The following is a 26,324-nucleotide window of genomic DNA, read 5'->3' on the forward strand; positions in this document are numbered from 1 at the left end:
GACTCGAGGCCTGCCGACAGCCCCATACACCGGTTTAGAAGCAGATCCTACCAGAGCTGAGCCTGGAGTGTCACCGGAGCCCATGATAGACCCTGAGTCAGAATCCCCCAGAGAAGCCCCACTCAGATTCCTGCCCCAGAAAAACTGTGAGATAATAAATGTGAGTTGTTTTACGCCACCAAATTTTGGGGTATTTTGTTATGCACCAGTAGATAACCAATACAAAGACCAACAGTGGAGACGTCAGTGGGTCTCACCAGCCTGCCAGTACTGGGACCCAGTTGCTCTGATGGTCCGTGGGGCTACACTGCCCCTCAGAGGCCATAGCCAGGACTGCGTCTGGGCTCCCTCCGCCCAGCTCTCTTTCCAGTGGCTCCCTCCTTCTGAGGCTTGGCTAGTCTGGTCTCAGTCCTGGTCGGCACTCTGAGGGCGCCAGGGCCTGACGGAGGAAGAGGTGGAATGGGAAGTTATGGATGAGCACAGCTTTGGGTTTCCGGAGCATTCCTGTGGATCTACTAGGTGGTCCCGTGCAGTGGGCTTGGAGGCACCCAGCCCTGCAGGGTGGGAGGAGCTCATGGACCAGGAGAAGCAGATTCTATCCCAGCCCTGCTGCTGTCGGCCTCATTTTCTCAGCAGTATGATGGGGGCATTGCCCGACATCGGGGTCTCCCAGATGTTTTTAAACTTGTGTCTCTTCTGGATAAACATGGAAGTTTCTGTCGTGTGTAAGAGGAGGTGAGTCTCATGCAGAGGCAGGCCTGGGGCTACAATACAGTGTGTCCCCCATCAGCCAGGAGCCAGGAAAAGAACACTTTTTTGGTTGGAAAATGACCAAATGCACTGGAAAAGAACAACCATTCTGCGGTAGTTGGATGTAGCGCCCTACAGACATAGTTCAAGGTGGCCGATAGTATTGTTCAAATATTCCATGTCTTTACTCATTCTTTTCTCTAGTTTGTTCCATCAACTGCTGTGAGAGGGTTATCAAAATCTCCTATTCTGATTGTGTGGTAATGCCTATCTCTTTAATTCTGCCAATTTTTTATGTATTTTGAAGCTCTTTTAAAAGGTACATACATATTTATTTCCTCCTAGTGAACTGACCCTTTTATTTTTTATTTTTTCCTTTTTTCTCCCGAAGTCCCCCAGCACATAGTTGTATATTTTTAGTTGTGGGTCCTTCTAGTTGTGGCATGTGGGATGTCGCCTCAGCTTGGCCTGGTGAGCAGTGCCACGTCCGTGCCCAAGATTCGAACCGGCAAAACTCTGGGCCGCCGAAGCAGAGCGGGCGAACCTAACCACTCGGCCACAGGGCCGGCCCTGACTCTTTTATTTTTATGAAATGTTATGAAATATTTTTCTTTATTTTTGGTAATGTTCTTCATCTTGAAGTCTACCTTATCTGATAGAAATATAGGTACTCCAGCCTCTCATGCTTATTACTGCATAGTATATTTGTATATTTTTGTCCATCCATTTACTTTCAACCCATCTGTGTCCTTGTAGCTGAAATGAATCATTTCTAGATAGTTGAGTCTTGCTTTTCTTTAAATCCAGTCTGACAATCTCTTCCTTTTCATTAGCATATTTAATCCATTAATATTTAATGTAATTATTGATATAGTTGTATTTAGGTCTTCTCTTTTACTATTTGTTTTCTGCTTGCCCCCTATGAATCATATTCTTTTCCTCCTTTTCTGATTGTTTTGGATTAAATGAATATTTTAGAGTTCCATTTTAATTTGTCTGCTGGTTTTTTAGGTATACCTTGGCATTATTTTCATATCAGTTGCTCTAGGGATTGTAACTACATCCCTACCTTTTCACAGACTATTTAGAATTAATATTGTACCACTTCATATAAAATGCAGGAATCTTGCAAAAATGCAGGTCCATTTTCTCCTTTCCCCTGTCCTGTATGCTATAATTGTCCTCCTATGCTGTCATTATTTTATCCCAGATTTCCTATATATAAATGTACCTAAATATTATAATTTCTTATACTGTTTTTTATTATGCTTTTTTTTTTTGAGGAAGATTGGCCCAGAGCTAACATGTGTTGCCAATCTTCCTCTTTTTTTTTCTCCCCAAAGCCCCAGTACATAGTTGTATGTCCTACCTGTAAGTCCTTCTAGTTCTTCTATGTGGGATGCCACCACAACATGGCCTGAGCAGTGTGTAGTCCCCCCCCAGGATCCCAACGGGGGAGCCCGGGGTGCTGAAGCAGAGCATGTGAACTTAACCACTCAGCCACGGGGCCAGCCCCTAATTTCCTATACTCTTTATTTCTTCCTGAAGATCTGAATTTTCATCTGGTATAAATATCCTTTCTTGGAGCACTCCTGTTAGCATTTATTTTCTTTTTTTAAAAAAGCACTTTATTGGGGCCAGCCAATTTCACTGGTTTGGATCCTGGGTGTGGACCTAGCACTGCTCATCAAGCCACACTGCGGCGGCATCCCACATAGCACAACCAGAAGGACCTGCAACTAGAATATACAACTAGGTACCGGGGTCTTTGGGCAGAAGAAAAAAAAAGCCCACTGTGTTGAGGCATCATTGATATAAAAAAGCTTACCTATTTAATCTACCACTTGATAAGTTTGGAGATAAGGATGTACTTGTGAAACCATCACTCCATCATTTCTGATGAGAAGTCATAAGTTGTTCAAATTGTTGTTCCCTTGAATGACATTTTTCTCTGGCTGCTTTCAATATTTTTTCTTCAAGTTTGGTTGTCAGTAGTTGACTATAATGTGCCTGAGTGTGGTTTTCTTTGTATTGATTTTTCTTAGGGTTCACTGAACTGCTTGAATCTGTAAATTAATGTCTTTCACTAAATTTGAGAATTTCTGACCTATATTTCTTCATATATTTTTCCTGCCTCATTCTCTCTTTCCTTTCCTCTTGGGACTCCAGTTCTAGACAGATTTGACGTCTCTCCATCCTTGGTCAGTCACTGCAGGGAGGAGCCAGGAAGGGTGGCTACTTTTTCTAGGGGGAGGGGGCCTGGGTAGCCTCACTCCCACCTGCCAGCCCAGGTAAGCTGGGGAGGGGTACCAAGGGGAGCCCTCAAACTGGAGCACAACTCTCAGGGCATCCTGCCCTGGCAACCGTCTTCTGCCCTTGTCACTCTCTGTCCCTACCTTGGAAGGGGACCAGGAATTTGGTCTGGTCACCACGCTCCAATGCAGCTGGACCTCCTCCCAGCCTCACTGTAGGCCAAGAGCCCCGAGGGCCCACCTGTGCCCTTCACCTTCTAGTTCATGAGTGCCCAACACCCAGGCCAGGAAGCATTCATTTGCCCAGATAAAATGAGGATAAATAAGAACCACATGCTGGACTTTAAAAAATAAATAAACCTAACCTTTATTCAAGCATAATTCTAAGAGCATGTACTTCCTACTTTTTTGGTTGGAAAATGACACTCCCTTTATGAAATGATACAGATAGATGGTAGGGACTTAAGAAAAACTTTGTTTTGGGTAGAATATTCATAAACCCTGTTCTTCCCAAAACCTTTGAGGAAACTAATCTTGTGAAACCCAGATGCCCAGGCACCTTGGTCTAGTTTATGCTGAAAAGCTGGGGCACCAGGGCAAAGAGGAAGAGTGACTGTCCGCCCCCCGGCCCTGGCAGGACCACGTAGGGTGCGGCCCACTCCCACTCCTTCTTTCAGGAAAGCTGCAGTGGGCGGGGTGACAGGATGCCCCTCTCTATATGGCAGGAAGCCATGAGAGGGCAGGCCGGGGCGGGGGGAGCTCATTCCCACCCAGGGGCCTCACAGGGCCTTGCACTTGGAGGAGGAGCCCAGGGTGGGTTACAAGGACAGGCAGGAGGAGAAAGCAGCCAGGGTGTCTGAGGGCCCTGAACAGCCCCGCCGTTGTGTGCAGGGCTGAGCACCGCCTTCTGCTGGAAGGGAAGCTGCGTGACACAAGGCTGGCGGCTGGCTGTTGCGCTGGCTGTTGTTGGCTGGGTCCAGGGCGGTGGCACCACTTGCCTGCGACACCAGAAGGGAGGGAGGGAGGCCGGGCAAGCCATGCAGCAGGTGTGGGGGAGGGCAGCGGACAGCACTTTTCTTCTGTCTCCACTCGGGGAGTTGTCCAGAGGCCTTGGAGGTGTCCCCAAACCCCAAGTGCTGTAGCTCTGCCCCCCATTGTTTGGATACAATTGAATTCTAGTTTCTTGCTTTTGTTAACCTTTGAAATTTTCATCCAAAGCAAACAGGATAAGGCTCCTTGTGGCCAGACACAGACTGTCTGTGGGAATCCATCTCCCCTGTCCCTCTCACGGTCTCCCCTCGGGGTGGGTGGACAGCGGTGCAGTCAGCCCATGCTCTCGAGAGACGGAGCTGGTGAGGGGGCCTGAGGGTGGTCCAGCCCAGAAACGGATGCATCCACGTTATCTAACAACTGGGTTTTTCTACTTGATGGGTATTCCTCCAGAAGACCCACAGACCTGTGTAGAAGTTGTGTAAAAATTCGTAGTATATCTGTATCCTCATTTGTTCACCCACTCCCCTCAAGTTTCAGCAACTACAAAAAGCTTGTGCAGTCCACACCCGTGTGTATCTGTCCTTGGGGACTGTGTTTTCCATTACATTTCAATGTTGCTAGAGCAACCTTCGAAAGGTGAGGCAGTTCACATTCCTGCCAGCAAAGCGTGAGGTGCCTGTTCCCCGCGTCCTGAGAGGGCCACCCGCGCTGCTTTCGACGAGTGGTCTTTTTAAATTTGTATTAAGACAATTTGACCACTAGTGAGATCGAGCAGCGTCTCACACATGACAGGCCATTTGCATCTTTTCTCATCTTCTGTAAATTGCCTGTACATACCCTGTGTCTATTTTTCTTTGGGGCTTTTTTTCAGTGTGTAAATTTCCTTTCTATCTTAGGTATATGAATCCTTTATCATATGCATAGCACGTATTGTCTCCCATTTGTCTTTTGACTTTATCGATGGCTTTTGTCCTGCTTTTGACTCTCACACTTTTTACACTTACGTAACACTTTAAAAATGTAGTCAGATAAGTAACTTTTGCTTCATGGTTCTCCAGTTTCCTGTCCCTTAAATTCCTTCCCATCCCTGTATTCTAAGGGATATGCCCTAAGTTTCCTTTTAATATATTTTTTTGAGGAAGATTAGCCCTGAGGTGACATCTGCCGCCAATCCTTCTCTATTTGCTGAGGAAGACTGGCCCTGAGCTAATATCCGTGGCCATCTGCCTCTACTTTATATGTGGGACACCTGCCACTGCATGGCTTGACAAGCGGTGCATAGGTCTGTGCCTGAGTTCTGAACCGGCAAATCCCGGGCTGCAGAAGTGGAACGTGAGCACTTAACCGCTGCACCATCAGATCAGCCCCTCCTTTTAATACTTTTACATTTTATTCCTGACATTTGGCCATCTGATCAGGTTGGAATTCAGTTTTCTGCACCGTGTGAGGTGGAATACAGAACTGTGTGTGCAAGAGCCTCTAGACGGGGCCCTCCGTCTCTGGGCCTCAGTGTCTGCTCTTCAAAACAAGGCATGCAAGGTGGCTCAGGAGTTCTTTCCATTGCTAAGCCTCTGTTACTGAGCAGAGGTCGCTGGACCCCAGTCCAGGGCTCCCTGTCCATCAACAGGTTCACCAGCCCCAGATGGAGCCCTGTGTGTGTGGGTTGGGGGTTGCCTGCTGCCCCCCCCTCCTACCTGGTGGGAACTTGGGGCACAGGAACCTCACACTCAGGAGAGGCCCTGGGAGTGAGGAGGGCTGGTGGGGGACCTCTGAGCCCAGCCTGGGGCAGGGGGTGGGTCTTGGGTGGAACAGTCCCCCGTGCTGACCACAGCTGCTGTCCCGGCACAATCTGGGTCAGCGCCATGCACTGAAACCGCAGCTCAGCAAAATCCAGATTAACCCCTGTCCCTTTAAGTTGAGACCCGCGGGAGCCCCCTGCTGCCTAGATTCCAGAGGACAAAGGGTCTCTGTTCTGGCTGCCCGGGCTGGGCCTCCTTCCTCCCCAGGCCCCCGCCCCCGCTTCCCTAGCCCTCAGTGGCCTTGGGCTGCTGGGCCAGCTTCTCCTCCCTCTCCAACCCCACCCTGGACGTACAAAGTTCAAAAGGTGCAAACAGGTGTAGACCCCGCCCCTGATCCTCAGTCACCTGGTTCCCTCCCCCAGGGTCAGGGCAGCCTGCTGCCGCTGGACCTTGCCAGTCATTCCATGCCTTTGATACTTGCAAACAAAATGATTTTTTAAAATTTCCTACAAAAATGGTAGCTTTCCAAACACAGTGTTCTGCCCTTCCCTTTTTCCGCTAAAGCCACATCTGGTGGACCGTTCCCAGTCAGTACACCGAGCCCCTGGTTTCCCTCTTACAGTAGCTGCACCGTGGCCCCGTGTGTGCATCTCGGTGTGGGTATCCGGGACCCGAATGCCCATCCTCTGACGACCACCATCTGGGTGTGGGCTGCACTGAAACGCAGTCTCACACGTCTGTGCCCGTCGATGCAGGGAAAAACACAGCGCCGGAGAGACGGGGTTGCAGCTGTGTGCTTGCCGAGTCCAGAGGCTTCCAGCAGGTTCGGCCTGCTCACTGCTCACTAAATCGAAACATGTCTGTTGGCCCACATCTCACCCTTTCAGTGCAATCAAACTTTTTGATCCTTGCAGATGTGTCAGGTGAAAGAGAAGGCATCTCTGTACTTTTCAGTTCGCATTTCTCTAGGGAAGGGCGTGGGAACCTTTTCCTCTTCCTTTGCATATCCGTTCCAGGAATCTGCTCGGACCTATTGGTGAGTGGGTCTTTTCTTATTGATTTGTAAAACCTCTTTATTACTAAACTCCTTATTATTGATCTTATTGAGACTGGCCCTTTGTGGTACGAGTTCCAGGCACATCCTCCCAGTTCACTTCTGTGTGACTTTGCTTCCCAAGTTTGCTCTGCAGAAAGTGTTGATTTTCACCTAAATGAATCTCTCAGTCTTGCCTCTAAAATCTTCTGGGCTTTGAGTCTCATTTAGAAAAGCCTTCGCTTCCCCAAGACTCTGACCCCAAGAACCCCGCCCCCCCAATTTTCTTCTAGTCCCTTTACCGTTACCTTTTTACGCTGAAATCCTCAATCTGTTTGGCCTACCCCGGTGTAGAGGGCGGAGTCAGTCCCGCGCACCGACGTGAATCGCCCCCTTATAGTGCACGAAAAGCCCATGTGTACGAGGCAGCGTTTCATCTTCCCAGAAAAGTGTGTTTGTACACACGCTCGTGGCGGCTTTGTGGTGTGATGGAGCGGGAGGCCCGGCCAGGAGAGTCCGGCTGTGTCAGGCGCACAACCGGGCCTACGGCGAGGCAGGAACTGGCGCAGGACTCGCGGGGCGGCAGGGACGAGGCTCGTCCCGCGGCGCCTGGCCCACGATGCACTGATCACGCAGACACTCGAGTCCCGTGGACCCTCTCAGTGCCTCCAGGAAGCATTTAGGGCGCTTTGCGCGTCCCCCGCCGCCTCCGATCTCCTGCGTGTTCCAGTTGGCGCCCCCCATTCCCCCTTGGTTCCACGTTCCCCGCGTGCGCCACTCGGTCCCGTGCCGCCGCTCCTCCCCCCACTGCCCCCGGTCCCACGCCCCCCGCGCGCCCCACTCGGTCCCGCGCCACCGCTCCGCCCCTCATTGCCCCTGGGTCACACTTCCCCCGCGTGTACCACATAACCTTCCATCTTATCCCGTCCTGCATCCCCCGACCTGCGCTCGCGGTCCCCGGTCGGCGTTCCCCCTCGGTCCACAACCTCGCTGAGACCCATTTTCCTCGCTCACCCCCTCAGTCCCCACGTCATCCTCGTCCGCGCCGCCCCGTCGCCCGCCCCGCGTCCTCCTTCTGACCCCGGTCCCCGCGCGCCCCCGTGCCCCTCGCTCGGCGGTCCCCGCGCCCTCCGCCCTTCTCCCGCCCGGCTCGCGGCGGGGCGGGGCCTCGCAGGCGGAAGTGCCCGGGGCGCCGGCAGCTGGGACCGGCCGGGACGATGGGAGCCCCAGGCAGAGGCGGCGGCGGCGGGGGCCGCAGTGGCGGCGGGGGCTGCCCGGGCGGCGGCGGGGGCGGGCAGCCGGGGACGCGGTCCGGGTAGCGCCGGGCCGAGCGCGGAGCCATGGGCCGGGCTGGGACCGGGACCGGGGGCGCGGCGGTGGCGGTGGCGGTGGCAGTGGCGGGGCCGCTGCTGCTGCTGCTGCTGCTCGCTCGGCCCCCGCCTGGCGCCGCCGGCGACAGCCAGAAGGGCGGTGAGTGAGCGCGGACCCGCGGGCGCCATCCCGGGGGCGCGGGCTGTGGGGCAGAGCGGGGAGCGGCCGGGGGGCGGGGCCGGGATTGTGACTCACCTGGGGGCACCTGTGCGCTCACTTGGCGCGGGCGCAGGGCCCAGGGCCCAGGTCTCCACCCTCAGCTGGGGGCGCAGGGCAGCCCCTTGCGGGTCGCCTGGGATCCGAAAGGTCGGAGGAGAAAGGATACCCGCGACCCCTCCTCTGTCCCCAGGACCTGGTTCGGCCAGACCGGCCCCTTGGCGCGTGCCCCCCCTTCCATCCTCCTCCTCCCAAGGCGCTCAGGTCGGGCAAGACCGTCGCGCGCCGAGACGTGGAGGTGAGGGGGCCGAGGAGGACTCATCTGGGACTGGGGCATCAAGGCTCGCTGGGAAGAAGAGTAGGGCAGTGGGATTCCAGGGCTCCCACCTGATCTGGGAGAGGGAGTTGGGAGAAAGTTGCTTATATCCTGGTGCCGGCGCCCAGGTAGGGGTCATGTGTCCACCCCTCCTGCAGTGACCACCAACCCTGGTGCAGTCACTTTCAGCAGCTGGCCTTGCTTCTTGGAGGCTGGACTCCCAAGTGGCCCTGAGGAGTCTGGAGGCCAGGGTAGTTCTGAGGCAACGGGAACTTCTGTGGTGTCCAGAACTTCCTGCCCTCCCTTCGCGTTTCTGCTCCCTGAGAGTCCCCACCCAGGACCACGGCCTAAGGAGGTGGCTAGACCAGGAGGGGCTGCCCCTTGGGGTTCTGCCCGGGGCTGGGACACCTCAGGTACTTAGTAGCATCCTGACTCCTGTGGTCTGGAACTTCCTGGGGGCCATGTGGCCAGGCTGGCAGGGTTGGGAGGGCCCAGATAACCCCCTGGGCAGCTCATCCCGCAAGCCTGGGGTTTGCTTCCTCCACTTCCCAGCTCCCAGCCCCTCCCCCCTTCTCGGAAATCTTGCTCCTCCGAGCTCCTGTTTCTCTGAGGGCTGTGCCTCTGGTTTCTGAGCTTGGCACAGCTTGAAATGAAAGGCTGTTTCCCGAGATCAGCTCCTGATTAAATTGGTCCGTTGGATACCGACACCCTTACTTTCTCCTTTTTCTCCATCCTGGGGAGCAGGGCTGGGTGAGGGGTCACTGGTGGGGGGTTTATGGAGGTAGGAAACCTGGGGCAGCCCCCACCTCCCAGGCCTGCTGCAGGGCAGGCAGCTGTGTGGGTCTGTGGGTGGGCAGAGTCCCTGACCGGCTGCCTGTCCTGGTTTGGAGGGTGTGGGACAGGGTGCCTTCACTCGGGTTTGCAGGACAGGCTCCGGGACTTTCTCTCTCTTCCCCCAACCCTGTGTTCTTGGCGGGGGCTGGGGGGCAAGGTGGAGGTGCACATGGCTGGTGCTTCCTGATATCAGAGATGTGACCTCCATCCCGCTCAGACTGGTGTGCTAATGGCTGAGTACGTTCACCCAGATAGTGTGGGCGTCTTGGGCAGGAAGATTGGGCTGCAGAGCTGGTGTGGGGGTGCTGGAGGGGCTGTGTAGCCCTGGGAGTGGAGGACCACTGAGTCTTAGGGTGACCTTGAGCAGTTCTCTTATCTCTTGTTCACCTACTGAAACTTCACAGCTGAGCTGGGTGCCAGGTGTCCTCAGGCTGGTTCTCCAGGGCTGGCTGGGACACACACTGCAGCGTGACCTCCCGTGCCCAGCCCCATCCAGAGGCTGGGTGCCCGGATGGCTGGCTGTTTCTTGGAGGCCCCGTGGTCCTGAGGTGGTGGGGGCTGTCCTGCCTCAGCTCCCAGCTCCTTTAGGGTTTTGGGCCCTTGCCATCACATTGTCCAGGGGCTGCAGCAGCCTCAGGGGAAAGTTTGTGTAATTCAGTGGCTTCTAGGCTTCTAGCACTCAGGCTGTGGCACTGGCCTGGTCGTGGACCCCGTGGCCAGTTGACACCTGGAAAGCCTGGAATGCGTCCCACGTGGAAGCCACCCCCCTGCCCCCATGCCTGCTCAGCCTGGCTTTGCAATTGGGTTGTTATTTTTTTTTCAAGGTGCCTCCATGGGAAGGTCAGGAGGCCGGCAGGGGAGCCAGCTCACACAGCTCCCTTACCTGCTCACCGGCTCACCTGGAGGGGCCCTGGGCCTGCTGCCAGGGTGGTGGGAGCCAGTGGGCAGAGGGAGGCACCCAGCTAGAAGGAGTAAGGCCTCGCCCTGCTGTGTCCACAGCGAGTTCTTCCTGGAGCACTTTAACCTCCACTAACCTTGGAGGGAGGGGCATCGGAAGGGAGGTGCTGTCCACCTCAGCCAACTTTTGAAGAAGCTGGGACCCAGAGAGGGGAAGGGACACCCAAGGTCACACGGGGCAGGAGGCCTGAGCTGGCTCTGGGGTGGGGCTCCCTGCCATCCAGCCCAGGCACCTTGTGGCCAGACCCTAGGCCTGGCTGGCCACCCCTGGGGGCACAGAGAGCACCCAGGATGTGCCTGTCCTGTGGGGACCCCAAGAGGGAGGTCCTGGGTGGGCACCCTCACCCACCCACTCATGGGGTAGGTGATTACACAGTAGGACCTGGACACACGCTCCAGTGAGGGGGGGGTGCCCCGGTCAGTGCATACTCCCAGGAGGGGCCTAATCCAGGGTGGGGCCTCAGGCCTCAGCTGAGTCCTAGACCCTCGGAGCTGGTCCAGGAAAGGCCGGTGTGACAGGGGATGAGCAGCAAGGGCAAACTTTTGGAGTGTGTGGGGCAGGGAGCTGGGGAGCCATGATGCGGGGGCCTGAGAGCTGCTCCAAGGACTGGGGCCAGCAGGGGCCCCAGGTTGGGGCCATGGACCGTTTGTCTGCCGTGGGCCCCTACCTCATCCTTGTGCCACCTTGCATGGGCATGTGCTCACTGGAGTATGGGGACTAGCTGTCTCCTTGTCCTCATGGCTGGCCAGGCTTCCAGCCTGAGGTCCCATGCCCCCAAGTTCTCTGCTTGCCACCTCTCCGGGTGAGGGGGTCTCAGGCTCAGGTGGGGGCTGTGTCCCAGGCCATCACGGGCCTGAGCAGGCAGCCAGACTCCAGACCTGCCCCCTCGCCTGTCAAGTGGAACCATTTGCCACAAACAACTGCCAGGGGCTAGAGAGGGACAGTGACCTTTGTCAAGGTCAAAGTGGGCGTGCTGGGCATCCCAGGGACTCCAGACCTGCCCACCATGGCTTCCCTCGTCCTTTCTGGGGCCATGGCAGGGCAGAAGGGCCTCCTGATTTCTCTGTCTGTCCCCCATGTGGAGGTGGCTGGCTCGGGCGTCCCTGGCCTTGCTGACGATACCTTCTCCCCACAGACGTTAGGCTGGTGTCCGAGCAGTTCTCGCAGTCCCCACAGAAGCTGTCTTTCTACAGCTGGTATGGCAGCGCCAGACTCTTCCATTTCCGGGTGCCCCCAGATGCCGTGCTGCTGCGCTGGCTGCTCCAAGTGTCCTGGGGCAGCAGCCCCACCTGCACCAATGTGGAGATCACTGTGTAGGTGCCCGCCCACCGCCAGAGCCCAGCCCAAGGCCCACATCTGACCACATCTGACCTGCCCTGCTCATCCCACCTCCAGGTACTTCCGTTATGGCGCCCCTCCTGTCATCAACCCACTGGGCACCAGCTTCCCCGCCAACACCTCCGTGCAGCCCTCCTTCTTCATCAAGATGCTACAGAGCAACGCCTCCGTCAACATCTCCCACCCAGCACCAGGGGACTGGTTTGTGGTTGCCCACCTGCCTCCCTCATCCCAGAAGATTGAGGTGAAGGTGAGGAGGGCTGTCTCCAAGGATGGGGGGCCATGAGTTCACCTTCTCAGGGCAGAACTGCCCTAGGCTCTGCTGCCCAGCTCTGCTCCAGCCCTCTCCCCCCATGCCCGGGCTCCCTGCTCCAGCCCTGTCCCCCCCGCCCGGGCTCCCTGGTCCTGCCCCCCACAGGCCTGACTCTAGTCATAATCCCCCCATGCTGGCTTTCTCTTCTCCCCCAGGACTTTGTTCCCACCTGTGCCTACGTCTTCCAGCCTGACATGCTGGTTGTGCGGGTGGTCGAAGTCTCTGTCCTGGAGCCCGACGTGCCCCTTCCACAGAACCTCCTCTCCCACCCCAGCTACCTCAAGTGAGTGGGGCCTTGGGGGAGGCCCAGCCTCTGGGTTTGGTGGAATGGGTGGTACGGCTGTCCGAATCGTGCGGGTGAGAAAGCTGGGGCCTGGGTCTCAGGGTGGCACTGGGAAGTGGGGCCCAGCCCCCTTTGGCCACCACCCTGAGTGTCAATGATGGGGGTTGGTGGAGCCTAAGTGAGACCCCTTTGCCTGCAGGATCTTTGTCCCCAAGTACACCCAGGAGCTTCGGCTGGAGCTGCAGGGCTGTGTGTCCAACGGGAGCTTAGGGTGCCCCGTGCGCCTCACTGTGGGCTCGGCTACCCTGCCCAGCAACTTCCAGAAGGTGCTCACCTGCACTGGCCCCACCCAGGCCTGCCGCCTGCTGCTGCCTTCACCACCCTGGGACCGATGGTTGCAAGTGACGGCCAAGAGCCTGGCGGGGCCCCATGTGTCAGTGGCTTTCAGCGCCGTAGCTGCCCTCACAGGTGGGCTGCATGGGGAGGGCAGGGTGGGGGTAGCTCTGCTCCCTGCCCTTGACCCCCAGGCCTTCCTCCAGCTGAGCCCCTTGTCCTCCTGACAGCCTGCAGGGTATGGAATATGAATGTCCAGCCCCTTTTGCCAAGCAGCCTGAACCAGAGCTGCAACATCTCCACTGGTCTGATGTCCCCAAGCCCCAGCTACCAGGACCAGGGCAGGAACAGCAGACTGGACAATGGTCCCTTCTGCCTCATGAGCTACGCGGTCACACGCGAAGACGTGGATGTGGTGTCTGTGCGCTTCCGGCCCTTGGACAGGGTCTTGGTGCTGGTGCAGTCGGACACACCCTCGGTCATGCAGCTGTACCTCAACACAGGCATGGACAGTGGGGGCTCCCTCACCATCTCCCTGTGGGCCAACCAGGTACTTTGTCTGCAAGTACCTTGTGGCCCGGCTCAGCTCGGCTTGGGGCTCGAGGCTCAGATCAGCCTGGGCTGAGTGACGTTGCTCAGGCCTTCCCGCTCTGACTTTGGCACAGAGGCTGGGTCTAGGTGGCCTTTCAGGCGGCAAAGTGACCCCAGCAGGCATTGGGTCAGAACAGGGCTTCCATTTGCAGAATGCAAGGCCTGTTCTCTGGGGCAGCAGATCCCTGCCCACAGGCCCGGGGCTGTAGCTGAGGAAGTGGGGCTTTGGGGAGATCAGAGGCTGGATGTCCCCAGACCTGGAGGGGAAGGCTCCCAGGCAGGTCCTGGGCCAGTGGGAGCCACAGAGAATGGCACCGAGTACCACACTAAGTGGGAATGTAGGGCAGACGCTGGTCCTGCATCTCTGGGCAGCTGCGCTGGGCTGGGACTGATGCCACATGGCCTCTCCTTCCAGAGTTTGATTACCAAGAACTCCTGGGTAGTGGCCTGTGTGAATGCTGCCTCGCCCTTCCTCAGCTTCAACACTTCACTTAACTGCACCACAGGTATGGGCAGGCAGTGTCTGGCCAAGTGACCCCAGCCAGCTGCTCTGGCCACCCCTAACGGGCCTTCCTCTCCCCCGCAGCCTTCTTCCAGGGCTACCCCCTGTTTCTGAGCGCCTCGTCTCGGGAGGCCAACCTCATCATCCCTTACCCAGAGACAGACACCTGGTACCTCTCCCTGCAGCTCGTGTGCCCTGAGAGTCCTGAGTGAGTAAACTTCCGGGCTGGGCAGTGGGCGGGGGGTGGGCACCCAGGGCTGCTGGCTGGGGGCGGGTGGCTGGATCACTGCGTTCAGGACCATGGACGGGGCTGCCTGCTTCCTAGTTTGGGAGCAACCCACTTCCCACAAGGCACGCAGGGTCAGTTGTCTTCCCGGGAAGTTACGAAGGATTCCCCTTCTCTACCTAGCCACCCCTCCCGAGGCAGCCCTGGGAGCCAGGACACAGGGAGGGGGACGGGCCCAGGACACAGCCCTAGACAGACTGGGACTCAGGGCAGGGCAAGGGGGAAGGGGCATCTTGGCCTTGGCAGAGCTCACGGTTCCTGTCCTCCAGGGCTTGGGCCTGGGGCCTCAGTTCTGGGTTCACGTGTCCAAGAGCCTGCGGGAGCACTGGCGAGGGGCTGGCCAGCACGCCTCAGCAGCCAGTCTCCCTGTGCCCCTTCCTTGCAGGGAGTGTGTGGAGGCTGTGGTCTTCGTGGAAAGCGCCTTGTCCTTGGTGCCCTGCCTGCACGACTGTGGACCTTACGGCCAGTGTCTCCTGCTGCGCAGACACGGCTACCTGTATGCGGGCTGCAGCTGCAAGGCAGGTGAGGGCCGGGCCCGGAGGCCTCCGGACTCTCCTGCCCTTGGCTTCCCAGCCCTGTGCCTTCCTCTGGGACACATCGCAGCTCTGCCGAGGCTGAAGAGTGCCTGCAGAGCAAGGGCAGATGCCTCTCCTCGCTCACCATGCCTCCCAATTCCCCACGCAGCCCAGAGAGGCACCCCAGAGATGGCACTGCCTCCTGACCTTGGCCTACCACCCACTCCTGCCCACAGCTGCCCACGCCTGCCCCATACCCGCCTATACCTGCCCTCACCAGCCCACACCTGCTCCACACCTGCCTACATCTACCCACACCTGCCCACCCCTGCCCCATACCTGTCTACATCTGTCCCACACCTGCCTACACTTGCCTACGCCTGCCCCATACCTGTCTACACCTGCCCACACCTACCCTCACCTGTCCTCACCAGCCCACACATGCTCCACACCTGCCTACATCTAACCGCACCTATCCCACATCTGCCCACACCTGCCCGCACCTGCCCCATACCTGTCTACACTTGCCCACACCTACCCTCACCTGTCCACACCTGCCTACATCTACCCATGCCTGTCCCACACCAGCCTATACCTACCCACGTGAGCCCCACACCTGCCCACACCTGTCCCAGACCATCCCAGCGCCTGCTCCTGGTGAGGAAGGGGCTTCTCTGCAGGGCCCTGGGTGAGTAGTGAGCCCTGAGGTTCAGAAGTGCCCCCAACGAGGCTGGCCTGGGTTTCCCAGCCTCAGCCCCCTCGATGTCGCGTCGGCCCACAGGCTGGCGTGGGTGGAGCTGTACGGACAACAGCACTGCACAGACGGTGGCCCAGCAGAAGGCAGCCGCGCTCCTGCTCACCCTCAGCAACCTCCTGTTCCTGGCTCCCATCGCCGTCTCTGTGTACCGGTCCCTCCTGGTGGAGGCTGCCGTCTACGCCTACACCATGTTCTTCTCCACGGTAGGCCTGCCCCGCTCCCGTGGGAACTCGTGGGAGGTCTGGGCCTCCACTCACTGTCCTGCTCCGCAGTTCTACCACGCCTGCGACCAGCCAGGGGAGGCCGTGCTGTGCATCCTCAACTATGACACCCTGCAGTACTGCGACTTCCTGGGCTCCGGAGTGTCCATGTGGGTCACCATCCTCTGCATGGCGCGGCTAAAGGCAGCCCTAAAATATGTGAGTCACCTCCTGACACCCCCAGTCTGGGCTCTGGGGGAGCAGAGGCCCTTGCATGCAGCATGTCGAGGGAGAGACCAGAAAGAGGGTCTGGTTGCTGCCCTTAGAGACCTCCTGTCTCTCATAATGACCAGTCTCCTGCTGGAAGAGCTGCTGCCAGCTGGGAAGGGACTGTGCTGGTTGCTGGAGGATGCCAGGAAAGGAAGGTGGTGGGCAGGGTTAGGTGAGACTCCCCCATCCTGTCTCTCTCATGGGGCGGCAACCCTAGGCCGCACCTCCCCAGATGTGCTCCTAGCGTCCCTCGTGCCGAGGATGCTTTGGGGACTTTTCTGCCTCAGCGCGGCCTGGCCAATGGGGATGTGTGCCCTGGTGCCCCACTGGGCTAACTTTTTGCCTCAGAAATTCACCTGTGGACAGATGAGTGCGAGTAACAGGTACAGGCAGTGCAGAAGCTGGATGAGGGGCGCCTCCCTCCCAGCCGGCAGAGCAGGATGGAGTGTGCTGGCAGCTCCAAGGGGCGGGCAGAGGTGATGGGCGCAGTGAGGGACAGCAGGATGACTGGCGTGCCCAGGCCACCTCCTCCTGTTGGACCTCGTGCCGTCACGGACGACCCTGGCCCAGGGCTCCTGTGACCCTGCGGTCGTGCCTGTGTTTTGCCCAGGTGCTGTATCTCCTGGGCACGCTGGTCTTCGCCATGTCCCTGCAGCTGGACCGCAGGGGGGCCTGGAACACGATGGGGCCCTGCCTCTTTGCCTTTGTGGTCATGGTCACCATGTGGGTAAGGAGCTGGGCAGGCCAGTGCTCCTGCCCAGACCCTCGCCCCAGGGGTTGGGATAAGAGAGCGTGGGCTCCTCACGGACCCCCACTCTGGGAAGAGAGAGTCTGGCCCCTCGTTCTGGCCATGTTTCTGGGTGGGTCCCTGGGAGCTGTGGCTGCAGCACCCTGTGCCAACGCGTACATGGCGGTTCTCTCCAGGTGTACCGCTGCGGGCACCGGCGTCAGTGCTACCCCACCTCCTGGCAGCGTTGGGTGTTCTACCTCCTGCCTGGCATCTCCATGGCCACTGTGGCCCTCGCCATCTACACCTCCATGATGACCAGCGACAACTATTACTACACCCATAGCATCTGGCACATGCTGCTGGCAGGGAGCGCAGCGTTCCTGCTGCCACCTCGTGACAAGCACACCGAGCCCTGGGCCTGCTCCAAAAAGCTCACCTGCCACTATCAGATCTGCAAGAACCACCGGGAAGAGCTGTACACAGTGACGTGACATGGCCAGCTTGGGGACGCCTGCAGCTTTGATGATGACCTCTCTAGCCAGGGGCAGAACCAAGGGAGAGGGACCCTATCCAGATCAATTTCCACCTGAATAAAATTGACCTGCACACCTTTTTGATTCCTCCTCCCAAGGAGAGGACCACACCCTCAAACTCTCTTGTGCTGCGGCTGACTCGGCCCCTCTGCAGGTCCCAGCTGGTGTCTGCAGTGGCCTTTGGGGCCTAGGCTTGGCTGCCTGGAGACCACAGGGACTGTGCAGGGCAGGCTCTGTGTTCTGCTGGCCTGGGGATGGTTGGAGATGTGGAAAAAGGTTTCCCTATGGCCTTGTTCCTCTGAGAAGCTGCGACATGAGACCTGGCGGACCGGGGAGGCCTGAGCCCAGCTCCCATGGGCCCCTGCCCCTGAGGCTGTTGGCTGTGCCCTCCCTGCATCCCTGGCTCCCTGACACTGTGTGCCTCTGAATGCCAGTCTGCCTTGGGCATGGGAATACCCCCTGCTGACCCAGTTGCTGTGGGGAGGGTGACCATGCTCACCAGGGAACTAATGGGCACTGGGGGATGGATGAAGGGGCTAGCTCTCATGAGCGGCATACCAGAAGCTGGCCTCTGGCTGTCGTGCTCTGCCCCTCCCCTCCCTTTGGCTCTCAGATTTGGAGCTGCCGGCCTCTGAGAAGAGCTTCCTAGGGAGGGAGTTGCCAAGCCGCTCTGGGGGTGCTGGCACCACAGGGCGCGCCCTGCCCCAACTCTGTGTCCCCACACCTCTGGCTTCATGGGCCCCTGTCTGGGGAGCTTCCTCTTGAGTAGTTCCCAGGAGGAGATGTGATGTTGCCGCCCTGCAGGGGCCCACCCCGCGATGGGGAAAGAACCATCTCCCTCCTCTGTGGGAGAGGAGGGGGAGGGGTCCCAGCCCCCTAGGGGCGGTGCGCCGCGCATCCCCAAGGCGAGCGTGCGGGGGCTGCTGTCTGCGTGAGGGATGCGGGCGGGGTCAGGGCGGTCGCGGAGGCCCAGAGTCCGGGCACTAGGCAAACCCTTCCCACCCCGCCCCACGTGGCCCTGGGGCTTCCCTGCTGGGTCCCGTCCAGGTTGTCGCCTCCCTGGACACCTGCCCCGCCCCCAGCCTCCATGCGCTTCGCCACCCCAAGCATTCTCTAGGCTTGTAAAGGGGATACATTTGTATATGGTGTTTTTGGGGTAAAACTTTTTAAGACATGAAGACATATTTTTCTGTAGCTGTGATTTCGCTGTAATTGATGAATTTAATATTCTACGGTGATATTTCAAGGCAGACGGGTTTCCGCCCTCCTCGGGGAGAAGGTCGCCTCCCTCCGCAGGGCGGTGTCCAGATCCCCGAGCGCGGAGGGCGGGGCGGGGGGGGCGGGGCGAGGGCGGACGGACGGGCGTGGCAGCCAGTCGGCGGGGGGGCGGGGCCCGGGCACGCGGCGCGGCTTCCGGTTCCGGCGGGGCTCGGAGCTCGCCGAGGTAGGAGGCGCGCTCAGCTCTGGGGTCCCGGGCTTTGGTTTGGGGGTGGGGGCTGGGGTCGGGGCCGCGCGGAGGGATGGGGTCGAGGGCCGGGCCGCGGCGTGACGGCCCGCTGCCTCCAGGCCGCCGCGATGCCCCTGCACAAGGTCCCGGTCCGCCTGTGGAAGCAGCTGCGGCTGCGGGAGGGCCTCTGCGCGCGCCTGCCGCAGCACTACCTGCGCTCCCTGGAGGAGGCGCGCACGCCCGCCCCCGTGCACTACAGGCCGCACGGGGCCAAGTTCAAGATCAGCCCCAAGAACGGGCAGCGGGAGCGCGTGGAGGACGTGCCCGTTCCCATCCACTACCCCCCGGAGTCCCAGCTGGGGCTCTGGGGCGGCGAGGGCTGGATCCTGGGCCACAGATACGTCAACAACGACAAGGTCGGTGAGCGGGCGCGCATCACGGGGACTTCCCGGGCTTTGCTGCTCTGGGCTCTGTGCTGGCCTCCCGAGCTGCCTGGCGAGCATAACGGGCGCCGACCGGCCCTGGGGAGCTTAGAGTCTGGTGGAGACAGCTACATCCGAGGAGCGTGCAAAGGAGTGAAGCCACGGTGGGGTTGGGGGGAGGTTCAGCAAGTACAAAGGCTCTGGGGTGGCCGCCCAGATCAAATGTGAGGGTCTGCTGTCACCTGTCAGCTTGACTGGCCAGAGTTTGCCTGTTTGTCGTCACACTTGCAAGGCTGGCACTGCCACCTCCTTGTCACGCTTAGGAAGGCTAGAGATTCACCTGGCAGCATGGCTCCTGTCTGTCCCCAACACCCTGCCCCCTCCGGTGGGAGCCTGGAGGGGCTGCTGAGCCCTCTGGGGCAGCCTTGTGTCTGAGCCCCCCAGGCTGCCGTCTCCCTCTGCCTCTGGCCCCTTGGCCCCTGGTTTGAAATGTGATGCCCTGTAGACTGTGGCATTAGGATCGTGTGTTTGGTGTGTCTGGAACACACGTGGGCAGCATGGGCAAGGCCTGGGGTGCCACGCTAACTGGGGGGAGGCTGACCTCTAGGTGGACGCCAGCTCCATGACCTGAGTCCGGGCAGCTGCCCTGGGCCTCCCTCGGGTCTGTCTGGAGAAGCAGCAGCACTTGTGAAGCCTCTTCTGCTCCCTCAGCTCTCGAAGAGGGTAAAGAAGGTGTGGAAGCCACAGCTGTTCCAGCGTGAGCTCTACAGTGAGATCCTGGACACGAAGTTCACTGTGACCGTGACTATGCGGACCCTGGACCTCATTGATGAGGCCTACGGGTTTGACTTCTACATCCTCAAGGCAAGTGGCCGCCCACGGCAGGGCCTTGTGACCGGTTAGAGACTCACGGGAGGCCAGGGCAGCACCACGGTGGCAGTGGAGGGTCACCCGTAAATGGCTGTTGGGGCCGTGCCTGTCTCCGGGCAGCCCCCGTGGGGACTTTCTGCTCCCAGGAGAGTCGGTCACTGTGGGCAGCCGTCTCGCCCTCGGGCCCGAGTGAGCCCTGCCGCGTCCCTCCCTGCTTCTGACTCTCCTCTATTCTGGTCTGAGTGCTGGGGCTGCCCTGCTGGCCTGACGTGCTCTGCTGGGCGGGCGGCCTGCTGGCAGCCCCTAGCCCCACACGCAGCCTCTCGCTAGACCCCGAAGGAGGACTTGTGCTCCAAGTTCGGGATGGACCTGAAGCGAGGGATGCTGCTGCGGCTTGCCCGACGGGACCCCCAGCTGCACCCGGACGACCCTGAGAGGAGGGCGGCCATCTACAACAAGTACAAGGTGAGGGCCGGGGCTTGTACCTCCTGCTCCTGTGGGCCCACCCGCTGGCTTCCCCGGCCTCACCGCTCGCCCTGTCTCTCCCGCCCAGGAGTTCGTCATCCCGGAGGCAGAGGCTGAGTGGGTTGGCCTGACGCTGGAGGAAGCTGTGGAGAAGCAGAGGCTTCTGGAAGAGAAGGTGAGCGTGTGTGAGCGCCAGCTGCCCTGTGCTCTTGGGTGGGGAAGTGTGCTGCCCCGGGAGCCTGGGTGAGGGGCCACTGCCCCAGGTGGGCTTGGGGAGGAGCCCCCCCATAGCAGCCCGGCTGTAGCCACAGCCCTGTGGGGTCTGCACAGCTTGTTCCCTCTCCTCGAGGTCCTGACCCTCTCCTGCCTCCTTTGGCCAGCTTCATAGATTTTTAGACGAAAGACTTGGTGACAGGAATGGATTCTTGGCACCGGCGTTTTCCTTGGCCACCTGGTATCCCACAGGATCTTCCCGGTATTGAGTTGAGGCCTTTTTGGGTCTGGCCCTAGAAGGGTCTGGAGCCTGTGTTATCTGCGACCACAGGCCCCTAGGAGGGAAGTAGGGGCAGGCCCCTGATCCCTGTGTCCCCAAGGGAAGGTCGTCTCTGTTTCACGACGGGGCGCTGCTCTCGGGCCTGGGGGCTGGGGCGGCGAGTAGCCCTGCTTGACCCTGCGGCCAAGCCTGAGCGGCTCAGTCCTCTCCATGTTTGGCCCACAGCAGCTGGACTCCCGCCCACCCCAGAATGCCTCACTGTGATCCATCTCTCCCCAGGACCCGGTCCCTCTGTTCAAGGTCTACGTGGAGTCACTGATCAAGCAGCTTCAGCAGGAGGCACTGTCTGAGCCGGCAGTGGTGGGAAGAGACCAGCGAGAAGTGACCACGTAGTGCGCTGGGCCTGACAGCCAGGCTCAGCCCCAACCCCGTGCCCTGTAGCACCGTGGACACAGACCCTGTGGTGGTGGCGAGGGCCATTTGTGGGTGAACCTGTGCTTGTGTGTGCCAGCCATGCAGCTCCTGGAGTAGAGTGGGCTTTGTGAGGCCCTTTGGGGCCTCTTGTCTCAGGATCCTTAGAGCCCTGGGGCCTCTGTGCTGCCCCGCGGTCCCCCCTCCGTCCTGCAGCGGAGGCCCGGCCGAGGCAGGGTCACACACTTGGGGGGAAGCTTGAGTAAAGTCTGAGCCGGGCCGTGTGTGTGCTGCGTTGCTTGGAGGACTGAGCTCTCCCACGTAGTCCTTGACTGCATCACCCTCTGCCCCAGACACTGTGGCCGCAGCTGAGATGGGTGGCGGTCCCCAGCTGAATGCTGACCGAGGTTTGTTTTGGTGATTTTCTTTCCTCTGGGAGAGAGTCAAGTGTAGTTGAAGGCATCCTGCGATAGAGCCCCCCTCCCATTGCACATCCTTGCATGTTCTGCAACATTCTGCAGGGCAGAGGCAGGGAGGCTGTGGCCTGGCTCTGGGAGTGACCGGGAGGTGTCCGTGCTCGTGTGCCCTTCAGGGGTGGGAGCACCCCCAGCAGCTCTGGGCAGCCGTGGCAGCATCTTGCGGGGAAGGCCTTGAGTCAGGAGCCTCTATCAGCACCACCCTGTCACTGTCATGCCACGCGGACCTGCAGGCGTTCAACCTGGGTGCCCTGGTGGGCATGTGGGTCCTGGTAGGATACTGGGCAAGGCACCCTGAGGCCTTTTCTGCTCTGAGATCTAGGGGTGCTTTTGCCACTTCCCTGGCTCTTACATGGAAGTCTTGAGCACTGAGACCCAACTGGATCTCTGGGAGGACAGGGAGGGGTCTGCCTGCTCTGGTCCTGGCAGTTGACTGAGGGGTACTGGGCTCCTATCAGGGGCGCTATGGGAGTGACGATGTCTGGACGGTTCTCAGGGAGGCAGAGGCCAGAGGGAGCTGCAGCCAGGCAGTGGGCACGGCTGGGGCCAGAGGTCCCGGGGCTCCTAAGGAGGTCATTGAGGGGTGGGGCCTGCCTTGCCTGGGGGTAGTACCCAGGGGTCTCTGTCCCCAGCTCCTCCAGGGGTGCCTGTGGACCCCGCGTGTGCTGAAGCTTCCTGCACACGAGTGTTTTCTCATGTAATCCCTGCCTGGTGAACAGTTTTTAATTCTTAAAAAATTTTACCAAAAGCTGACAACACCCAGCTCTGCTCTGGTGGGCTGGCAAGTCCTAGCCACTTGTCCGAACGACAGCCTCTGGCTCCAGCCAGATCCGCGATGCTCTGGAGGGACCAGCCCTCCCTATGTTCACGTCCACATCATGCTTTTCATGTTAGCCCTGAACTGAGTCACACTCATGCCTCCGCAGCCCCTCAGCCTGTCACTTGGGACCCTGAGATGTGTACCCAGGACATGCCCCGTTCATGGACCTTGGGCCTCAGTTACCCTTGCTCACCTGCTCTCCCGGCCCCAACTGAGATCACGGGTTGAGGGGCTCCTGTGTCAGAATCCTCGGGCTCCCAGGGACCTGGGGCTGGCACAGGGTGAGTAGCTGGAGCAGGGAGGGGACTGGGCCTCCTGTGGGCCATGGTGGGAAGGGGGTAGACCCACGCCTCAGTCTGCCCATCAGCACTGGTGGGATGAGCGAGTGTCGGTCTTGCCCTGCCCTGACTCAGGCTGCCGCTCTGCTCCCCCAAGGGCCCCTGGGTTACCACCAGGATGGCCCAGTGCTGCTGGCTGGTAGGGGGAGCTTGGCGTGGCCTCAGCCTATCACTCACCTCCCCGAAACCTGAGGCTGGCTGAGGTTGGGGTCTGAGTGTGGCCTTGGCCCTGAATCTCCAAAATGTGAGCCTTTTTCTGGTTGGAGGCAGCATCAATTTCATCAAGTTCTCACGAATATCTTTGACTCAGGAAAGGTTAAGAAGCCCTCAGTGAGGGACACTTGCCCCCCGCCCCATGTAAAGCAATAACCCCTGTCTGGGACAGGCCCTGGCAGGCCGGTCTGCTGTGCTGTTCCACCGCCCAGAGTCGGGGCAGGGAGGGGGACATGGCTGCACTTGCCCACGTGGCACACAGAACCAGGAGCTGAGCTGTGGGGGCCCATCTGGTGAGTGTCCCCCTCCAGGCGCTGAGCTGCCTTCCTTGTCTCTCCCCCGTCAACCACAGCTCCACCAGTCCTTGGTTGCCCTGTCTGTCTTGCCGGGAACCCCCAGTTCTGCCCTCGCTGAGGCCCTGCAGCCCCTCGGCCCCTGGATTGGTCTGGGAGGGTTTGCGTTGACCGAGGTCAAACCTGCAGAAGCCAGAGCTGCTCTGCCCTGGCCCATGGCGGGCAAGCGGGCATGCCCCTGTCCCCGCACCAGCTCGGTCCAACCCTCCCCAGCTGTTCAGGACCCTTCAGGGGCAAGCCCCCTTCCTCCACCATGTGTCCCACGTGTTTTCATGACAACAGAGCTCAACCAGTCAGCTTCAGTGTCGGCCATGGCTGGGCCATGGACGCGAGGGTGGACCATTGCTGTGGCTGTGGACTGGAGAGGGGTCCTTGACAAGAAAGCGGCCATCAACACATGGTGTCCTGAGGCCCTGTTGTGTCCGCTCTGTCATTCAGATGTCCTTGAGTCCCAGGAAGGGCGAGAGGATGGACTCTGTCTAGAGATGGGTGACCAAGGCCAGGAAGGGTGGGCCCGGGCCGGGGCTCCGTGCCTGCCCCCTCCTCCTGAGGGTCTTGCCTGAGTCTCACTCACCTGTGCATTGGCTTCAGGGCGGCAGGTGTGGAGAGAGCAGGCCGGTCCTGGGCCCCGTCAGGGTCTTGGGCGCTGTGAAGCCCACCCACCCGTGCTGTTTGCCCTTCCCCGGGCCTGCGCTTGGACTCCACCTCCACCTTCACCGTCCACTGCGCACCCTTAAACCTTCTGCTGGCTGTGGGCTCCCTCCCACCCCTCCCAGCCCCGCCCATCTGGCACCCTCTGCTACAGCTCACTGGAGCCCTTTCTGAGCCAACAAGCCCCAGAATGGGGCTCCAGCCCCTGGACCCTTCTCCACTACCCGCAGCTGGTTCTGGCTTCTGTCTCCACACACACCTTGCCCCTGGGCGAGACCAACTGGGGCTCGGTCCTGTGATGAGTTGGCTGGGGGTGGGGCTGGGCAGTGTAAGACCAAGTCCAGGGGGCTGGCTGGGGGCCCTGAGCCCGTCCCGTTGGATGTGCAACCCCTGTGGACCTGTGTTCCAGGCTCCCTCTGGCTCCTGGGTCCCTCTGGCCTCAGCAGTAGCCTCGCCAGCAGTCTCTGGGCCCCCAGGGGCCTGCCTCAGCCTTGGCCTCCTCCCCGGGGCTTGAGGCTCGAGGCTTGCCTTCTGGCAGCCCCGCTGCTCCGCATTTGATCTCTTTAGCAGGTGGGCTGGGCCTGGGCCAGGAAGTGGGACGTGGCCTCCCCCAGCTCACGGGGGCCTTGACCAGGTGGTGCTGATCCCAGAAGCATTTGGACAGGCCAGGAGCCTTCGCAGAAATGGAGGAAGGGTGGCCTGGGGCACTCACTGCCCTGCAACACCCTGGATGGTCAGTTCTTGAAGTGAGGCTGCGTTGTGGCCTTGCTCAGAAGCCCTGGTCTTGAGACATCTGGGAAGGCCTCACTGAGGGGCCGGTGCTGACAGTCTGGGAGCGCAGGCCAAGAGAAGAGCAGGTGCAAGTCACAGGTGTGTGGCAGTTTGCACAGGGTTGGAGAGCGCTTAGCGTGGTGAAGTCCCAGAGTCCTGCCAGGTGGGGACGCAAGGTCTGGGGCAGTGGAGCCATGCTGGGGCCTTTGAAGAGTCTTGGGAGGGCACTGTGTGAGCGAGTCCATGAGTTCAACAGGCTAATGAGGGTGCGGAGGAGGGCTTGGCAGGCAGGGGTCTGAAGTGGATTGAGACTCTTGTGGTCTGAAGTGGATGGAGAGCTTGGCTCTGCCCCCTGCGGCTGGGGAGTGCCCTGCTCTTCCTCCCCTTGCCCTCGTCCATTATTTTGTCACTAGACTGAGCCTGGCCTCCAGCCCCTAGGGCAAGCCTGACCTGAAGTCCTTCTCTTAGCAGAGGCTACAAGGACACTGTTCCTGCCTCTACCAGAGGGTCAGGCAGGGCATGGAGTGGCCTGGGACACGTCCCAGGGACAGGGACTTCTCACATTGGACATGCGTGAAACACACACATGAAAACACTCAACAGTGGATGCAGGAGCGGTCACTGTCTGGCCACACCTGACCCAACCCTCTGAGGGGATCCCGGCATGGGCCCACTGGCAGCGCCGCCTGCTCCCTCGGCAGTCAGGAGTGGCTCGGGGGTGGCGGTGTCTAAAGGGGCTGGTTGCCATGGCTACCATAGGGTTCCGAGGCCGTCATCTGGTCCCTGCCTCAGCCAATCGGCGGTGGGAGCCCGAGCTGCAGCCTGGAGTCACGCTTCTTCCTCCCAGCCACACAGTGGCCAAGAGCAGGGACCCGCTTCCTGGAGTGGCTGAAAGTGCTCAGACGGACGGCCAAGCCCATCATGGCGGACCGAGGGATGGCGGGGCGCGAGCAGGCACACGGAGCCAGGCAGGTGAGGTAAGCCGAGGGGGTGGATGGACAGACGGACGGACAGGTGGACAGGTGGACGTGCCCTCTGCTGCCCATTGTTCTCGTGGCCGAGGCGCTGCCCTCAGCCCACCCCGCCCTGCGCGCCCTCCCTCGCACGCACACGCACACGCACACACCCACACCCGGACCCCCACCCTGGGACCCTCTCCCCAAATGTCCCAGGGAAGGGTCATGGGAGAGACAAAGGAAGCAGCACGAGGCAGAACGAACCCCACCGCGCCGCGTCCCGAAGCTGGCGCTCGCAGCTCACGTCAGATTTCACATGGAGGCGGCATCAAAGACCCCCAACTGGCCGGGCCCTCGGCAGGACGGCCACCGACCCTTCTCCCGGCCACCGCTCCCAGGGCTAGGCGACAGGCCACGTCAACTCAGTGCGGTTTAAGGAGCATTTTTTCGAGAAGAGAAAAAAGAAGCGAAAAAAAGGGAAAAAATGTCCACCTATGACGGGAGCAGCCAGCCCAAGATGGATCAGAAGCGCCAAATCCCATTACTCGGGACTTCAGAGGACAGGCCTGGAAAAGCAGCTGCGAT

The 26,324-nt window shown here is 59.8% G+C and overlaps 3 protein-coding genes across 6 annotated transcripts in view; all 3 read left to right on the forward strand.

Annotated features, from left to right (window-relative positions):
- The first annotated feature begins 7,963 nt into the window (after positions 1-7,963).
- Positions 7,964-17,123, forward strand: PGAP6 (post-GPI attachment to proteins 6). Of its 4 annotated transcripts, XM_014849012.3 has the most exons (14): positions 7,965-8,237; positions 8,488-8,592; positions 11,538-11,715; positions 11,798-11,990; positions 12,209-12,336; positions 12,536-12,804; positions 12,900-13,219; positions 13,676-13,766; positions 13,847-13,970; positions 14,434-14,570; positions 15,345-15,523; positions 15,593-15,739; positions 16,401-16,517; positions 16,715-17,123. In XM_014849012.3, the coding sequence occupies exons 1-14, from the start codon at positions 8,108-8,110 to the stop codon at positions 17,009-17,011; spliced, it is 2,415 nt and encodes an 804-aa protein (XP_014704498.2). In that variant the 5' UTR covers positions 7,965-8,107; the 3' UTR covers positions 17,012-17,123. The 4 variants fall into 4 exon arrangements, with proteins under 4 accessions (XP_070341440.1, XP_014704498.2, XP_044603201.1 ...); XM_070485339.1 differs by lacking the exon at positions 16,401-16,517 and having other exon boundaries at positions 7,964-8,237; XM_044747266.2 differs by lacking the exon at positions 8,488-8,592 and having other exon boundaries at positions 7,966-8,237.
- A 1,302-nt stretch (positions 17,124-18,425) lies between these two features.
- Positions 18,426-21,441, forward strand: MRPL28 (mitochondrial ribosomal protein L28). The gene is made up of 6 exons (XM_044747720.2): positions 18,426-18,497; positions 18,620-18,916; positions 19,634-19,786; positions 20,123-20,257; positions 20,346-20,432; positions 21,030-21,441. The coding sequence occupies exons 2-6, from the start codon at positions 18,629-18,631 to the stop codon at positions 21,141-21,143; spliced, it is 777 nt and encodes a 258-aa protein (XP_044603655.2). The 5' UTR covers positions 18,426-18,497; positions 18,620-18,628; the 3' UTR covers positions 21,144-21,441.
- A 4,303-nt stretch (positions 21,442-25,744) lies between these two features.
- Positions 25,745-26,324, forward strand: part of AXIN1 (axin 1) — a 58,505-nt gene continuing 57,925 nt past the window's right edge. Inside the window, exon 1 of the mRNA XM_070485341.1 lies at positions 25,745-25,760. The gene's annotated coding sequence lies outside the window, so the exon portion shown is untranslated. The remainder of the gene's footprint in view (positions 25,761-26,324) is intronic.

This window comes from Equus asinus, chromosome 14, assembly GCF_041296235.1.
Source record: "Equus asinus isolate D_3611 breed Donkey chromosome 14, EquAss-T2T_v2, whole genome shotgun sequence".
NCBI classification, from domain to species: Eukaryota; Metazoa; Chordata; class Mammalia; order Perissodactyla; family Equidae; genus Equus; species Equus asinus.

Coding starts and splice junctions, on each gene's coding strand:
- PGAP6 (XM_014849012.3), top strand. CDS start 8,108: ATGGGCCGGGCTGGGACCGGGACCGGGGGCGCGGCGGTGGCGGTGGCG. Junction 11,991..12,208: donor CCCAGAAGATTGAGGTGAAG/GTGAGGAGGGCT, acceptor CTTCTCCCCCAG/GACTTTGTTCCCACCTGTGC. Junction 13,971..14,433: donor GTGTGCCCTGAGAGTCCTGA/GTGAGTAAACTT, acceptor CCTTCCTTGCAG/GGAGTGTGTGGAGGCTGTGG.
- MRPL28 (XM_044747720.2), top strand. CDS start 18,629: ATGCCCCTGCACAAGGTCCCGGTCCGCCTGTGGAAGCAGCTGCGGCTG. Junction 18,917..19,633: donor GATACGTCAACAACGACAAG/GTCGGTGAGCGG, acceptor CTGCTCCCTCAG/CTCTCGAAGAGGGTAAAGAA. Junction 20,258..20,345: donor CCATCTACAACAAGTACAAG/GTGAGGGCCGGG, acceptor TCTCCCGCCCAG/GAGTTCGTCATCCCGGAGGC.